Source organism: Mustelus asterias, chromosome 7, assembly GCF_964213995.1.
Source record: "Mustelus asterias chromosome 7, sMusAst1.hap1.1, whole genome shotgun sequence".
Classification (NCBI taxonomy): domain Eukaryota; kingdom Metazoa; phylum Chordata; class Chondrichthyes; order Carcharhiniformes; family Triakidae; genus Mustelus; species Mustelus asterias.
The window spans coordinates 71,500,181-71,517,792 of NC_135807.1; the positions used below are offsets into that span (position 1 = coordinate 71,500,181).

Here is a 17,612-nt window from a genome sequence, read left to right on the forward strand (position 1 = left end):
GACCACATTTGGAATATTGTGTGCAGTTCTGGTCACCTCACTATAAGAAGGATGTGGAGACACTGGAAAGAGTGCAAAGGAGATTTACCAGGATGCTGCCTGGTTTGGAGGGTAGGTCTTATGAGGAAAGGTTGAGGGAACTTGGGCTTTTCTCTTTGGAGCGGAGGAGGTTGAGAGGAGACTTGATAGAGGTTTATAAGATGATGAGGGGGATAGATAGAGTGAACGTTCAAAGACTATTTCCTCGGGTGAATGGAGCGGTAACTAGGGGGCATAACTATAGGGTTCATGGTGGGAGATACAGGAAGGATGTCCGAGGTAGGTTTTTTACTCAGAGTGGTTGGGGTGTGGAATGGACTGCCTGCAGGGATAGTGGAGTCAGAAACTTTTGGAACATTTAAGAAGCTATTGGATAGGCACATGGAGTACTTTGGGATGATAGGGAGGAAATAGCTTGATCTGGGTTTCAGACAAAGCTCGGCACAACATCGTGGGCCGAAGGGCCTGTTCTGTGCTGTACTGTTCTATGTTCTAGAAGTCATGGATTTGAAACGTGCTCTCAAAGGAACCTTGATGAGGTGCTGCAATGCAACCAACTGCTACAATGCACCAATGCAGGGGGAAGAGATTGTTTAAACTGGTGGTTAAGGCACTGATCAAGAAGGTTGCCATGTCTTGGATGGTGTTGAGTTTAAGTGTTGTTGGAACAACACTCATCCAAGCAAGTGGAGAAAGGGATTTTCAAAGTAACTTCATTGCAGTGATACTTGTGATGCAAATAAATAAAACTTACTTTCTGGACTGACTTGGTTTTAGAAAGTCAGGAGAGTCCTTCCCTACAAAATATCCTACCTTTGGCTTGTTCTCTTGTATATGGCTGACCCAGTTAAGTTTCTGGTTAATGGCAATGCCCCTCTCCCCCAGGACATTGATGGTGACGGTTCAGCAGCGCAAATGCTGTTGAAAATCGAGGAAAGATCATTAGAGACGCTCTTGCTTTAGAGGTTCATTCCCTGGCACTTAGTGGCATGAATGTTACTTATCACTTCTCAGCCCAAGCCTGAATGCTATCCAGGTCTTGCTACATGCAGTCATGGACTGTCATTACCTAGATAGTTTCAAATGGGACTGAATGCTGCAGTCATCAGTAACCACCATCTTCCTTTGTGCTATGTCCTATGACTCCAGCCAGTGGAGAGTCAACCTGCCCCTACCCCTGAATCTTACTAGCTGTCACTCTCACCTCTTGAATTCAGCTCGTTTGTCAATATTTCAACAAAGATTGTAATGAGGTCTGAAGCCGCGTGGCTCTGGCAATAACCAAGTGTGTTATTAGTGAGTAACTTGATAGTATTGGTAAGCCACTTGATAGCGCTGTCAATGAAATCTTCCATCACTTTGCTGAGAGTAGAATGATGGCACAGTAATGGACTGTATTGGATGTAGCCTGCTGTGCGTGTACAGGACATAGCTAGACAATTTTCCACTTTGTCGTGTTGGGTAGATGCCAGTATTGTGGCTATACCAGGATGGCTTGATTAAGAGTGCAGCTAGTTTGGGATCAGAAGTTTTTAAGCACTATGGCTGGGATGTTGTCAGGGCCCATGGCCTTCCTATGTATCTCAGCCATTTCTTATCATGTGGAGCGAATCAAAATGGCTGAAGGCTGGTATCTCTGATGTTGGGGACCATAGGAGACCAAGATGGTTCCTGCACTCAGCACTTCTAGCTGAAGACGAATGCAAATGTTTCAGACCTTGCGTTTTGAACTCAATACCAGTGCCCCACAAGGCTGTGCCCTCAGCCCCCTACTATATTCCTTATACACCTATGACAATATGGCCAAAGTCCCCATCAACTCGATTTTCAAGTTTGCTGATGAGACCATCATGGTGGGTCGGATTTCAAACAATGATGAGACAGAGTACAGGAATGAGATAGAAAATCTGTGAACTGGTACGATGACAATAATCTCTCCCTCAATGTCAGCAGAGGAAAAAAAAGACAACAGGCAGGATTTTCTGGCCTCACTTACCCCAAGGCCGGAAATTCCTGCCCGAGGTCAACAGACCTTTGCATAGTCTGCCCTCGCCCGCTACGATTCCCGTGATGGAAAAATTCCACCCAACATGTCAGAAGCATTATTGTAGAAGGAAACGGAGAAACTGGGAGAATGGAATGTGCTTTTATTGTTTCCAGTTCCTAGGTAGATGTCAAGTGGTCCATTTAGTTCTATTTTTCAACATTTTCATAGCAGTTTGATAGAAACTGAGGGTAGTTGAGAGTCAACAACATTGCAGTGTCTCTGGAGTCACATACAGACCAGACCATGCTATAATGACTGTAAATTTCCTTCCCTAAAAAGGAAATTAGTGAATCAGATGGACTTTCACAACAATTACAGACAATAGTTTTTTGTTCCAGATTTATTTAATTAATTTAAATTCTCCAGGTGCCCTGGTGGGACCTGAACTCATGTCTCTGGAGCATTAGTCCAGGCCTATGGATTACTCGTCCAGTTACATGACCACTATGCTATCTTATGCTACTTAGCCAGCTGCAAACTATTTTGATAAATACAAATAATTCCTTTTCTTCAGCCCATGGAAGACATCACAACCATAGTGGAGCTTTCATTGTCCCAGCTGGAACGTTGGTAACCTTCAGATGATCACAATAGGAAGGCTTTCAACTTTTTGATACGAATTCAAGGGTAAAAAACTTTTTAATGACTAAAAACAGAGCAAACTGATTCCATCCTTGATCTAAAGCCCATGCCTCATCTTCATGCAGAGTTCTGCATCTTTTGTATTAGCCCTTTCCATGTGCTTTGCAACTGCCCTTCACTTAGAGCAATAACACAAGAAACCCAGCAGCTCAGGCATGACTATCCTAATTGAGGTCATGATGAAAAGAGAATTGATCAGGGTAGTGCAGTTGATGTGTATGAAACTTTCAAAATGCACTTGACGAAGTACCACATAATAAACTTGTTAAACAAAATTCAAGGGATTGAAGAGACAGTGGCATCATGGATATAAAACTGGCCACATGACAAAGTAAAGAGCAGCGCTGATGTTTGTTTTTCAGACTGGAGGAAGCATAGTGTTATTCCCCAGGGGTGGGTATTATGACCACTGCTCCAACAAGTTTGACTTGGGTGTAAAGGCCATAATTTCAATAGTTGAAGACACCTGAAACTTAAAAACAACAAAAGACTTCAGAAACATATAGAGTGATGAAATGGACAGGCAAAACTTAATGCAGAGAACTGTGAAGTGATTCATTTTAGTAGGAAGAACGAGGAGGGGCAACTAAATGGTACCAATTTAAAGGATTAAGTGCCTTTGGAACACTCTTCTTGAAAAGATGGTGGAAGAAGTCTTTGAATATTTTTAAGGCCATAGTGGATAGATTCTTGGTAAGCAAGCCGGTGATAGGCTACTGGCATATGTGGGATGCAAATCTGAGGTTACTATCAGATCAGCTGCGACCTTATTATATGGTGAGGCAGACTTGAGGGGCCAAATGGCTTACTCCTGCTACTGTTTGTAATAAGAGACCCAAGGAGCACATATACACAGCAATCAACAGGTAGGTTCTATCAGGAATGATTATTCAACATTTATTAAAAGTTCCCAGTCAAAGCTAAAGCTAATCAAATTCAAGTGTTCACTTTCAAGGATGCAGGACTGCAAGTCAAAACATTTTATTCCAACCTTGTACAGATCACTAAGTGAAGGTCCATTTAAAACACAGTGCAACTTTGGGCATCCTACCTTGAGAAAGGACACTGATACGCAAAGAGAAGAGCGTCAATTATTCAATTTCTTGGATCTCTAATACATTAGGAGAGACTTGCAGAGCTGAAAAGAACAAGGTTGGAGGAAGTATATGATCCAGCTCAAGGCAATGGGTATTTAACTCTTTTGGAAAGGTACTAGGTTAATCACATCTTGGAAAGAGGTTAGGGTCAAAAATCCTAAGGGTGAGATAATCAAATGCTTCACCAGATATAATTTTTAAGTTGCTTTCAGGAGAAACATGTTCATCTAAAAAAAAGCAGGGAAGATCAAAAAAATAAAAATAGGAGGATGGATGAATACTTTGGATGCAGTACACAGACTAAACTTCTGCACAAGATTAGAATGCAAGTGATGATATACTGTACATTGAGACAATTCCTTTAACAGGCAATGTGTCAAGTGTTCTTTTCTCATTTCATGCTTAGTAAACACTTCGGCACACTACAGATGGTAGTATTGTACTTCACCTTAAGAAAACATTGCATAAAGCACTAATTCACTTCCATTGCATTAAAAACATTTGAAATGATCTAAATTTGAAACTAGAACCAATTCTTCTGCAAAAACTGGAAATAAATGACAAGCCAACTAGAAAAATAGAACCACACCTTTTCAGCTATGACCTGTACAAACATGTACCCTGTACAAACACATGTATTGACAATCCAAACAATTCATGCAATTAGGACCAAAATTTACCTTTTCAAGAACCTTGGTTAGTCAAGGATTTTTTTCTACCAGAACCAAAATGTTAAACACTGCTAAACAGCACAACCAGAGCAATAAAAAAACGTTTAAAATATTAGCATATTTCCCAGTTATTTAAAACATTCTCATTACAAATGCTAACATGTCAACTCAAAGAGCATATCAGCCCAAGAGCTTACAAGCTGCTGAAACAGAGAAAGGGAAAAAACACAGCAACAGAAAAAAGACTACATGCAAGCACACAAACTCAACTGCTACAATCAGAGCTAAACATCCAACACTAATGATGATTGCGCTCAACAACATGCCATTCACAGAGGTTACCAGTGTCATAGTCTTCGCTAGGAAAGCTCACAGTTCCAGTTGAACTTGCAGTGTTGATGCACAGCTTCTGTGCCAAGATGGAAGAATCAATAGTTAAAAAGCAGTAAACTTGTCAACTGTTTACAGTATTAAGCAAAATTATGACAGACTCTGTACTTTTGTCAGTGCTTAGATGGTCATGGCTAAGAGCCAAAGACAAAACAGAATAATTTGGAAGGCACTTGTTTTGCAGAGTATTTAGCTGTCAGCATTAATTATTGAAAGTTGATTTCTCCCATACAATGAAATAGCTCTCAGTCATCCAATTAGAAAGCTGAACACTGCGCCCTCACCACTAAACAACACAATGATTTTTTACTCATGAGCATCAGGAAATGCAGTGTTCAACTCATTAACCGTCACAAGGGATATCAACCTTCAACATACAAGTTCTGATGTTGGTAAAACCACAACTATTGAGGAATAGGATGAATGCTTTTCTAATGAATAGGTAACAAAGGGTTCAAATTACTGAACAATATGCGTATGTCAGGCTATTCAGATGCCTAAAGGCAGCAATAATTGGATGGTATATCGCAGGACAAGTTAGACATCTTGGTTGAATAGTCAGACAGCTGCCAATGTGACAGAAAGTTGCTCGACAAAATAGTTTCATAAATGATAAACGAATAGAAAATGTCTCAGCAATTAAACTGACAATATTAAATAGCCATACAACCCAAAGGTTCAATGTTTTTAACATCACTATTTTAGGAAAAAGTAAAACAAGCTCCAAAATGGATGTTATGTCACCAAGAAAGCTCTATTTAAGGTATTGGCAAGTTTTATCAAACTTATTTCTACAGATAATGAAAGAGAAACACCAATCTAGGATTTAAGTAATTTGTTTAAGTTTATTTCAATCCAGATGTGTTTAACAGGTGACCTGATGTCCAGTGAAATAAAACTTAATACAACTACTAGATTCCTGCATAATTTCAGCATTCAGTACAAGAGATAGAAAGCAGGAAACTAAGTCAGTAGCAATAATATGTGCTATTGGGAAAATGCTGTAGTCCATTATTAGGTTGTAGTTGGATGGGAGATCTTGTGGTGCAGTGGTAACACTGACCTCTCAATCCGAACCTCTGGGTTAGAATCCCACCCAAGAATTCATGGCTGTGGAAAGTACGTTTGTGATGTAGACAAACAGGTTGATTGCCAACCTATAAATCCTTCTGACACATCTATGGCAGGTCTTAGGAGTGTGAGAGTCTCTTGGTCAACTAGAACCTAAAGGAGGCAACAACAATCCACTGCAGCACCTTGCCAAGCAGAACTACAGAACAATATATAGAAGTCTGTGCAATGTCCTATTAGGAAATGGCACCTGAAGAGAGTGTAGCTGGACATCGGAGTTTTTAGCACAAAACTAATGAAGAAGTCCTTGAAATTGAAAGGAAAAGAACTTTAAAAAATGACATTCAGAAAAGAAAATGTCAGTATTTCGGCCATTTATCAGAGATCTCGTCTAACAGGAAAAGTGGAGGGCAAGAGGGAAAGAGCAACAGGCGAGGCAAGAGTAGATGCAGTGGAGCTATAGTGGATGTGCAAGGGTGGCACAAGACAGGAGCAGCGCTCCGAAAGCTAATGGAATTTGCTACCAAATAAACCTGTTGGACTTTAACCTGGTGTTATTAAAACTCTTACTGTGTTCACCCCAGTCCAACGCCGGCATCTCCACTAGAAGACAGACAAGCATGACATACTAATGAGTCGCCTGGTAGGAGTAGCTATAAGCAGCAGTTTCAAAATGAGAGGTTGACCATTTAAGTCAGAGGGAAGGATGATTTTTTTTCCCTTGGAGGGTTGGGAATTTTAAAAATTCTCTAACCCAGAAAGTTATGAAAGCCATATCTTAAAGGCCAAGTCAAACCAGGGTTATGGGAAACAGGCAAGAAAGTGGAGTTGAGGTTAAGGTCACATCAGCCATGATACTAGTGAATGTTGCAGCAGGCTTGAGAAGCTATATAATCTGCTCTTGCTCCAATTCCTTATTGGTGACAAAAGACAATTCACAAAAATTACTCTGTACTCAGCTCTTGGTTAAATGGAAACATTCACTTTAAAGCTTACATTCTCCTCTCTCTAAATGAACTGCCAGTAATTCCTGCCAGAAACCAGTGGTGGTTAAAATAAATGTCAATCAGAGCCTGACATTTCCCTTTAATCATTTTTGTATTAAAGGTACAAAATCGGAAGAGCAGTTCTTTCAAGCACATTTCTGCTACTCATTGACCAAGATTTTTATTTTGTGGAACGAGACAAAAATAAAGGAAATTAAGATGGCAATAATAGTATGCTTAACATACACACATTGATTTTGCTTGAGCAGACTAAACAGAAGATGAAAAAGGAAGACCATTCTAATACAGAAAGGTTGCAACCGGTTATTTTTCAATATAAAGATATCTCGAGTGGCATCAAGCACTTTTAACTGACCCAATTAAATGTTTCATATGACATTTTTAGCTGTAGACCATACAGAAAAGTTTAGGCTCATGTAACAATCACTTAAAACAATCTAATTTTAGAGCAGTTTCCATATTACAACTCAAGAGGCAAGCAAACTAAACTACTTACATTTTGTTGGCAAGATATAGACCAATATTGCATGCCTCTGCAAGCAAGTCATGATATTGTAGCCCATGTAAATACATTGAATAGTGGAAATGTGATTATTAAAAATCTGGTCCATCATTGATAGCCCTGATTTCCAAACCATCGAACACCTTGGAGGTCCCAACACACTGAACGTGATGGGCAAATCCTACAGAGAGAAAGGGCAATTCCCCTGCTCCCCGAGACCCTCCAAAACAAGTGTCCAACTCATCTCACAGTCAGACACTTAACAGTTCCTACATGCTCTAAGTAATTATGGGGGAAAATATGTTAAGACGGAAGGAATCCTAGTCTAACACCTGGGTATGGTAATCGCCAATCACACACAGCACCCTCTCCCCAAATACAACTCCTGACCCCTTGATCAATCATCCCTCTCAAACCCCGGGCCTGGCCAGTCCCAACTACCTGACTCCCCATGATTCAGCTCCCCCCTATCCACCAACCTGCCACACTATTCCTTCAACTTATCTTATCCTCTCTCCGTAGCTGTTTGCAGATTTTTTAAATTGTTGCTTACCGAAATACAGCAGCTGTGTTGTAAAAACAATGGGGGGGGGGGGGCAATTTCTGCACGGATTCTCTGCACTACTTCCTATGATGTTTGCTGCGCTGAGTCAGATGCGATGGATCCTCCATCAGAAAATCAGAGAGATTGATGAAAGTGTGCATTTTTGTTGTCTAATGAGGGTTGGAAAGTGTTTCCAATCCTGATTGGAACATCTGGACCAATATCTTCTTTGTTTCAGAGACATCAGTCACTCCCATATACAGAGCCAACTCAATCAGCACAATATTAAATCACAGTACAACCAAGAGCCTATAATTGGAATATTCAGCTGTGACAGAGTCATCCAGACTCGAATGTAGATAGGCTGGAAAATTGGGCGGGGATCCTGGATTCAGGATTCAATCCTGGACCGGGGAGCGGCGCGGGCTTGGAGGGCCGAAGGGCCTGTTCCTGTGCTGTATTGTTCTTTGTTCTTTGAAACGTTAGCTCGGTTCTCTCTCCACAGTTGCTATCAGACCTGTTGAGATTTTCCAGCATTTTCTGTTTTTGCTGCAAGAGCATGTCATGTTGGCCCTTTGATGTATTAACAAGGTATCAAGCCCCTCATACTTTCTCACGTGTGATTCTCCAATTTTTTAGCTGGTGGATTACTTGCCTTTTGTGAGACAAGCTCCACAATGGCCTGCCTGCTTGCCTTTGTCTTTCACCCCAACCTATGCTTGAATCTAGGCACAATTCTTGAAATAAAAGTTGCCTCAGTGCTTACAAGATCCCATGGGATCGGGGAAAGCATTCGGCAATCTCATCTAATTTCTATTGGGCATGGTTTAAAATCCACAGCAAAATATTACCGCAAACTTGAGTGTCACAAGGGGGGGGGTGGTCTCATTTCCTAAGAGGAGTTTAGTTTCTCTCTCTTAGAAGCGCATTCAAAAATAAACATTTTGCAGAACATTCATGGAAATATACCTAATTGGTAGAAGGCTTGCATATCATAGAAAAAGATTACAACTGGCAAGACAGTAAACAACAATTCCAATCTCAAATTCTCAATTAATATTTTCCATCTTTTGAAAGAAACTACCAGGATCAATTAACTGTTACTCCGACATTTCTACTTTGAGATTGTAAAAAGTCCAAAACAACACTCAACATATGGAATAGGTTCTTATAGCTATTTGAAAGAGACCAGATGAACTGGAATTACTCCCTTAGAAGAAAGATTAGAGATTTGATTGAAGTGTTAAAAATTAACAGAGTTACGATGAGGATAGATCAGGTGTAGTTGTTTCCACTGGCAAGAGTCAATAATCAAAGGATGCGGAATCAAAATAATTGGCAAAAGAGCAAGAGTGCAGATGAGAAATTTTGTTATGATCTGGATTGTATTACTAGATATGGCAGTAGAAGCCAATTCAAGTTGCTTTCCAAATGGAATAAACAAAAGGTGCAATTTGCAGGGCTATGCGGCAAGAGTAGGGAAGTGGCACTAATTGAATAGCCCATTCAAAGAGGTGACACAGACAGAATGGGCTGATTGACAAAATTCTATGATTACAATATCTTGACAAAAACAAGTGGGAAACACATCTTCAAGGTAGCAGAGGAAGACAGGACTGATCAATGCAGCGAACTATGCTGATGTCATGAGACTACTGGTATTGGAACAGAGAAAGTCAAGTAAATATTTAAGAGATTTTTTTGAAATTAAGGGTTTTTGATAGAATGAATAGGGAAAGATTTTCTTTTGTTGTGGAAGTCAATGAAGGGAGTCACCAATTTCAAACCATTACTCAGGGTTATGGGGGCAACAGGAAAATGGAGTTGAGACACCACAAGATCAGCCATGATATTAGTGAATATTGGATCTGGCTCAAAGAGTCCAATGGCCTACTCACACTTCTAAGTCTAATGTAAGAAAAGGGTTGTTAAGGAAGGCCATTTATCTTTTGAAGAAAATTGGGATAAACATTTGATGTAGAGGGATGTGGATAAAGGATAGATCAAGAATAGATTAGGTTTTTTATCAAAATGATCACAATGAATGATGGAGCTGGCTCAAAGGGCCTTCTCCTGATCCTATTTTCTATGTTTCCATGAGGCTAGCATATACTCAAAAGTTATAAATTGAAATATTTTCACTATTTCTGTGCACCGCATCAGACTTTATAATTTCAATTTAAGTATGTTATTTTGCGAATCACTAAATGTAAATTTGGGTATAGCCCTCCAATTCCTTTTTCAAAATGGGCCACGTTCTCATAACAGGACACATAACAGGAAAATAGGATCAGGAGAAGGCCCTTTGAGCCAGCTCCATCATTCATTGTGATCATTTTGATAAAAAACCTTATTAATCTATTCTTGGTCTATCCTTTACCTTCCCACCAGCTTTTGGGCTGCTGAAGACAGCACAAGATTCAACACCTATTTCCTTAAAAGCAGGAGCAGAGGATTAGGGGTTGGGAAAGGGGGAAAACAGGAATAAGAGGGGGAAAAAAAGTGAAGAAACACAGCTAGTCAGTATATTCAATTTAATTAAAAGCGGTGTTTCACAAATTCCCTGGCCTCACTTTGCCTTTCAACTGACTATACAGATCCGCCTCTGAACAGTTTAAACAGACCATTTTTTTTATCCTTCTCAAATGACTGGATATGTGAAATTAAATGTTAAAATTAAACATCCTAAAACAGTCTTTCCTCTATCAATGCCGATGGCCTGCTGTTTATATCCAGCATTTTATTTCAGATTTTTGTATTCTCAGTAAAAATGTTTACAATAAGATAACTTCTTTTCTGATATGCAGTCCAGATGGAATGATTTAACATACAAACCTGGAAGTCATTCTGATATGGAACAGGAATAATTTATTTCACAAACTACCTAGAAAGCCATGGAAGTTATTACTTTTACCAGAGAGGAAGAGCTCATTATTGTATTCTACCCTGTCCTATATTGATAAGTGATTGATTACCCAAAAAAATGATCTGCACAGCAAACCAATTTACAGTGTACATTCCTACTATAACCTTCAATTAGAGTAGAACATTAATGAAGTAGGATTTACAATCACTCACTAAAATAATGCACATCATTCCTATTTTGAAACAAAATTTATTATTTTTTATTTAGAAATCAATTTAAATATGTATAGCTTCTATGGTGATTTGTATTCTTGTCAAAAAGGGAAAATACATGAAATTTTAAACATTAAAACTGCCCTCAAATGATGCATGTTTTCCTTCAGCTATTGCTTTTATCAGCTCGAAACCAGGAGGAACTACTCAAATGTGTTTTGGAATATTTTTCTTTTTTTGGCCTTGGGTAATCAGCACAGAAACATGATCATAGGGATTCCACTCATGAACTGACTGGAAGCAGCAGGTAAGATGTTGCTCAGAATGTATAAATATTACAACTTACAATACACAAATCTCAACATCACATTTGCCCAAATGCACAGAAAAACTTTCAGTTAAAAAACTTTAGACATCTAGATAACACATTATCTTATCTGATATCTTCAGAAGAAAAATTGTAGAGGAAGAAATGTTGGAAAATAAATAAAGAATAGCATCAAAATGGGAGTTCCTTCATGAAGACCACCATATGCCATGGGATGGGAGAGGGGGAGAAAACAAGGGAATCAGAAATACTTTCCTTCCCTGATAGAGCTGCAATACGTGAATAGGTTCCCATTAAAACTAATTAATACAACGAACTTTACTAAAGTATTAACTCTATGTCTCTGGTGAATAATAACATATCTACTTGATAACATTATTAAAAGTTGTGCCTATAGGTAGAGAGATCAAATACTCAGATGTCAATGCTCTGGGACCATACAAATACTTTTCACCTGACCTCATTACCCAACCTCATTACAGTGAAATTAAAGCAAGTAATTGCTTTATAGCACAACGTGGATTACCACCAAAATATTTTTTTTAATTGAATAATCTTAGAGAGGGTAAAACTACAAGTTTCTAAGATTTTACAAACAAATCACTCACTTAGACTGTAATTTTAGATTGATTGCCTGGACGTTCACTGTATCTAATAGGATAAACAGTAATTTTCACAGGCAGATAACTTTCCTGAAATATTATATTAATTCAAGTTACTCACAATTAAATAAATGAAGCAGAATCCACGATGCAGCAAATTACAAAACTGCATAGAACTGATAATATTTATAATTGCTGCAACTGGTATATTAACATTTTAATAAAAGTGTAACTTCAACATCTTCAGGCTTCTTTGATGTGAACAAGTTTTTTCTAGCAATTCAGATGTCAGAATTGCTACGACAGGAACAAGTACAAGGCGCACATCCAGCATTTTTAATTCATTTTTCTTTGAACTTTCGATTTGGTGTTGATCTTAATTCCCTGTTAAAAAGCCATAACCACAAAGAGAATTTTCAAGAGTTTCTGTTGGCTCAACATGGAATACATTACCCACTCCTTAGCAAAATCCAGAGAGCTTGTCTGTTCTCCAATTGTCAAGCGAGTTCAGGAGTACTGTTAAGCTTATGCCAGATAGTTGCAGCTGGCTAAGTGGGAAGTTTACTATCTCCAAATAATCTCAGTCAACATTAACAAGCCACCTTGATACAAATGAGAACTCACTCACCTACTCCCCAAAAGGTAGTCACTTGTGAATTATGAGCTCTTGCAGGAAAGACAGCACCAGGGATTCCTCACGTGGCACGCTAAACACAACTCAATAAGATGTCTGGCGGCAGCATGACTAATTTACCCAAATTCCAGCCTCAGATAAATGCCAACATTGCATCTACATAGTTTTTTGCATCTGTCAACTTTTAGCAACATGCATACTAACTTTTGCTTATCCAGTTTCTAGTAATAATTCAGAAAAATATTGAGTGGTACTACTTGAATCTAATCTCTCATTTCCCCACATTCGACTCCAATTGCCAGTTTTGCTAACTCATGTAATCTGTCTCTTTGCGACGTTTTGTTTCCTTCTGCACAAGATACTGTTCTATACGTGAAAAAGCTATGGCCCGAGTATAGATCTCTGAAGAAAAATGATTCATCACATTACACCAATTAGCAAATTCCCTTTATCCCGAAATCTCTTTCTCCAATTAATTTTGAATCTTTTTAAAATATTTAAATGTTAGGAGGTTTCCTCCAGTTTCATGTTTCTAAATTATAACTAGTAATTTGCCTGGAACCATACCAAAAGTTCATACTGACATCATTCAGCACTACTGTCTACCACAGCAGTAGCCTATCCAACAAAGGAATCGTTGCATATATAATAAATAGCATTCGGGTAATACTTTCCAGGAGTTATCATTCAAAGTGAGTTTTCTCATCAGCTATATCAGACTTGCGCCCTCAAAAGGAACAGACATTAATTGTTTAAGATCAAGCAGCACCCATTACTTTTCATAGAATCCCGAGTGCTGAAGGAGGCCATTTGGCCCATCGAGTCTGCACCGACCACAATCCCACCCAGGCCCTATCCCCATAACCTATGCATTTACTCAAGCTAGTTCCCCTGACACTAAGGGGTAATCTAGCATGGCCAATCAACCTAACCCGCACATCTTTGGACAGAAGTAAACAATTTCTGAATCACGATGTAGTACTTTGAAGTTAACATCTGGACAGTACATGTTGTAGTCCTACATCTGGCAGATGAAACCATACCCATGTCCCTACCCAGATAGCACAGCAGCTCAATGCAGCACGGAATTTCAAATTGTTATAAATTATGAACCTTTCTAAAGCACTTGTAAGCCATGAGCTCTTGCAGTTTGACCTCAACCAGAGCATTGTCTCCCATGCTTGGCACCACACTTTAGAAAAGATATGAGGGCATTAGAGAGGATGCAGAAAAGATGTCGAAGAATGAGGTATTGGGGTCCTTGAGCAACATTAAGATAGACAAATCCCCAGGGCCTGATGGGATATACCCCAGAATACTGAGAGGCAAGGCTGGAGCCTTGAGAGAAATCTTTGTATCCTCACTGGCTACAGGGCAGGTCCCAGAGGATTGGAGAATAGCCAATGTTGTTCCTTTGTTTAAGAAGGGTAGCAAGAATAATCCAGGTCATTACAGGCCAGTGAGCCTTATGTCAGTGGTAGGGAAATTATTGGAGAGGATTCTTTGAGACAGGATTTACTCCCACTTAGAAATAAGTGGACGTATTAGCGAGAGGCAACATGGTTTTGTGAAGGGGAGATCATGTCTCACTAACTTGATCATGTTTTTCGAGGAAGTGACGAAGATGATTGATGAGGATAGTGCAGTGGATGTTGTCTACATGGACTTCAGTAAGGTCTTTGACAAGGTTCCTAGTGGTAGACTGGTGCAGAAGGTGAAGTTGCATGGGATTCGAGGTGAGCTGGCAAGATAGATACAGAACTGGCTCGGTCATAGAAGACAGAGGATAACAGTGGAAGGGTGTGTTTCTGAATGGTGGCTGTGACAAGGATCAGTGCTGGGACCTTTGCTGTTTGTAATATACATATATAAATGATTTCGAGGAAAATGTAACTGGTTTGATTAGTAAGTTTGCGGATGATACAAAGGTTGGTGGATTTGCGGAAAGTGATGAGGACTATCACAGCATACAGCAAGATATAGATTGGTTGGAGGCTTGCGCAGAGAGATGGCAGATGGAGTTTATTCCGGGCAAATGTGAGGTAATGCATTTTGGAAGGTCTAATAAAGATAGGAAATATACAGTAAATGGCAGAACCCTTAAGAATATTGATCGGCAATGGGATCTGGGTGAACAGGTACACAGGTCACTGAAAGTGGCAACACAGGTGGAGAAGGTAGTCAAGAAGGCATATTGCCTTCATCGGCCAAGGCATTGAGTTTAAAAATTGGCAAGTCATGTTGCAGCTTTATAGAACCTTAGTTAGGCCGCACTTGGCATAGTGTTCAATTCTGGTCGCCACATTACCAGAAGGATGTGGAGGCTTTGGACAGGGTACAGAAAAGATTTACCAGGATGTTGCCTGGCATAGAGGGCATTAGCTATGAGGAGAGGTTGGAGAAACTTGGTTTGTTCTCACTGGAATGATGGAGGTTGAGGGGAGACCTGATAAAAGTCTACAAGATTATGAGGGGCATGGACAGAGTGGATAGTCAGAAGCTTTTTCCCAGGGTGGAAGAGTCAATTACTAGGGGGCATAGGTTTAAGGTGAGAGGGACAAGGTTTAAAGATGTACGAGGCAAGTTTTTTTTACATAGAGGGTGGTGAGTGCCTGGAACTCGCTGCCGGAAAAGGTATTGGAAGCAGATACACTAATGAGTTTTAAGGGACGTTTGGACAAATACATGAATAGGATAGCAATAGAGGGATATGGTCCCCGGAAGGGTAGGGGGTTTTAGTTCAGTCAAGAAGCATGGTCGGTGCAGGTTTGGAGGGCCGAAGGGCCTGTTCCTGTGCTGTAATTTTCTTTGTTCTTTGATGGTTCCAGGGATGAGGAATTTCAGTTACAAGAGTAGATTGGAGAAACTGGGGCTGTCCTCCATCGAGAAAGTTAAGGCAAGATTTGATTTACTAGGTTCACATTCCCTAGGGTTCTTGACAGAACAGATAGCGAGAAACATTCCTATTTGCAGAAGAGCCAAGAACATTAACGTTAGTGGCAAAAGAAAGGTTTACTGCCATAAATGGTTCCGATCTGGAATGCATAACTTGAATATGGGATAGAGATAGATTCAATGGTGCCTTTCAGAAAATAATCTGTTTGAGAAAAAAACGTGCAGCTTGACAGGGAGAAACGGACTGGCTAAACTACAGTTGCAAAGAATCGGCAGAATTGGGACGAATGTTCTTCTGGACTGTATGCATTCTATGCAGGAAAAACTATGATGATTCACATCCAAGAGACAGATCCACGCATCACCTCCCCAGTGTATAAGCTGTTTAACATCTTGTAAAAAAAAGTAGATACTACAGAAAATGCCTTTAATTAAACGCAGTTAGAAAACCAGAGCGGAGACTTTTCATTGACCTCTGAAAACAGGCGGCGTATATCGATCTGACTGAGACCCAAGGCAAATGTTGCACGAAGAGCGATGCTCCCTCAGACACAAAGTGTATCTAACACGTAGGTAAACAGAGGAAGGTGCATTTCAAAATATGCAATATGAAAACCCCGCTCAATAACATCCCCTCAGAGGCGCGGTAACGATCCCTGCTCCCTCCCGGAGCAGGGCTGCTCGGAGGCGGCTCCCGGGACTCAGCAGGATGGAGCCCCCATTCCCCATCCTGCCGGGCGGCCAAACTCTCACCTTTTCTGGGTCCCGAGGAGTTGAACCTGCTGTTCCCGGCCTTGTTCTTCGAAGTCATGGTTCGGTTGGCTCGTTTAAAACGATTTTTTTTTTCAATCGAGGTGGCACAGACACAAAATCAGCACCCGCCTCACACTCGCTGCTCACAAACCTAAACCCCAATGCCCGCCGCTCGAGCCCAGCCGCGCGCGCGCAGACAAACTCCCAAACCACAGCCCCGCTGATTGACAGCGGCCCAACACCAATCAGCGGCGTTCTCCCTGAGACAGGCCGCGCTCCCTATTGGACGGCTGGCGCTATGACCCACCCCCGCCCCTCGGCCTCCCAGAGGGGGCGGAGCTGCTTTTCCAGCAGGTTCGGTTGAGGGAGCAGCGTGCGCGCGAGCGAACGTGGCAACATGGAAGCAGCGAAGCATCGCGAGACGTGCGGGCGGCCAGGTGGCAGTTGGTCGGGTGCTGCGGTTTGTGTTTAAATTGAGGCGGTGGCGTGGAAAGCCATGTTTATAGCCCGATCCTCGCTACACTGAGTAGGTGCTGGTGATAGTTAACCCTTCCCAATTGCAGTTCTCCAGCACACCGTGCAGCCACAGTGGTGAAAGCCTTTGATTTGATTTATTCTTGTCGCATGTATTAGTATAAATTGAAATGTATTCTTTCTTGCGTTATACAAAGCATACCATACGTAGAAAAGGGGAAGGAGAGGGTGGCGAATGTAGTGTTACAGTCACAGCTAGGGTGCAGAGAAAGATTAACTGGTCACCCTATTATAGAAAGGATATTATTCAACTAGAAAGAGTGCAGAAAAGATTTACTAGGATGCTACCGGGACTTGATGGTTGGAGTTATAAGGAGAAGCTGGATAGACTGGGGCCACTTTTCTCTGGAGTGCAGGAGGCTGAGGGGTGATCTTATAGAGGTCTATAACATAATGAGGGGCACAGATCAGCTAGATAGTCAATATCTTTTCCTAAAAGTAGGGGACTCTAAAACTAAAGAGCATAGGTTTAAGGTGAGAGGGGAGAGATACAAAAGTGTACAGAGGGGCAATTTTTTTCACAGAGAGGGTGGTGAGTGTCTGGAACAAGCTGCCAGAGGTAGTAGTAGAGGCGGGTACAATTTTGTCTTTGTGGTGAACCATCGTTGGTTCCCACTGGATAGTACTGAGCACAAGGATGTACATATGTTACTGTTGGGTTAGGGATGGGTTGTGCTACTTGTTGCTGTTGGGGTTAGGGTGGGGTTGTTACACCTTTGTATTGTAGTGTTGTGGTACATCCCAGTCGGGCTCCGCCTCCTGGGAGAGGTATAAAGGT

At 40.8% G+C, this 17,612-nt stretch overlaps 1 protein-coding gene across 24 annotated transcripts in view; it reads right to left on the reverse strand.

The window, feature by feature from the left end:
* The window catches only part of unm_hu7910 (un-named hu7910), a 217,059-nt gene extending 200,523 nt beyond the window's left edge, over positions 1 to 16,536 (reverse strand). For 13 of the 24 annotated variants that reach the window (XM_078216228.1, XM_078216231.1, XM_078216230.1 and 10 more), the window contains exon 1: positions 16,301 to 16,487. In XM_078216228.1, the coding sequence (XP_078072354.1) occupies positions 16,301 to 16,358 (58 nt within the window). In that variant the 5' untranslated portion in view covers positions 16,359 to 16,487. Of the gene's footprint in view, positions 1 to 4,838; positions 4,906 to 16,300 lie in introns of all 24 variants that reach the window. The other 11 variants (XM_078216221.1, XM_078216218.1, XM_078216234.1 and 8 more) reach the window with 5 other exon arrangements.
* Between the last annotated feature and the right edge of the window lie 1,076 nt (positions 16,537 to 17,612).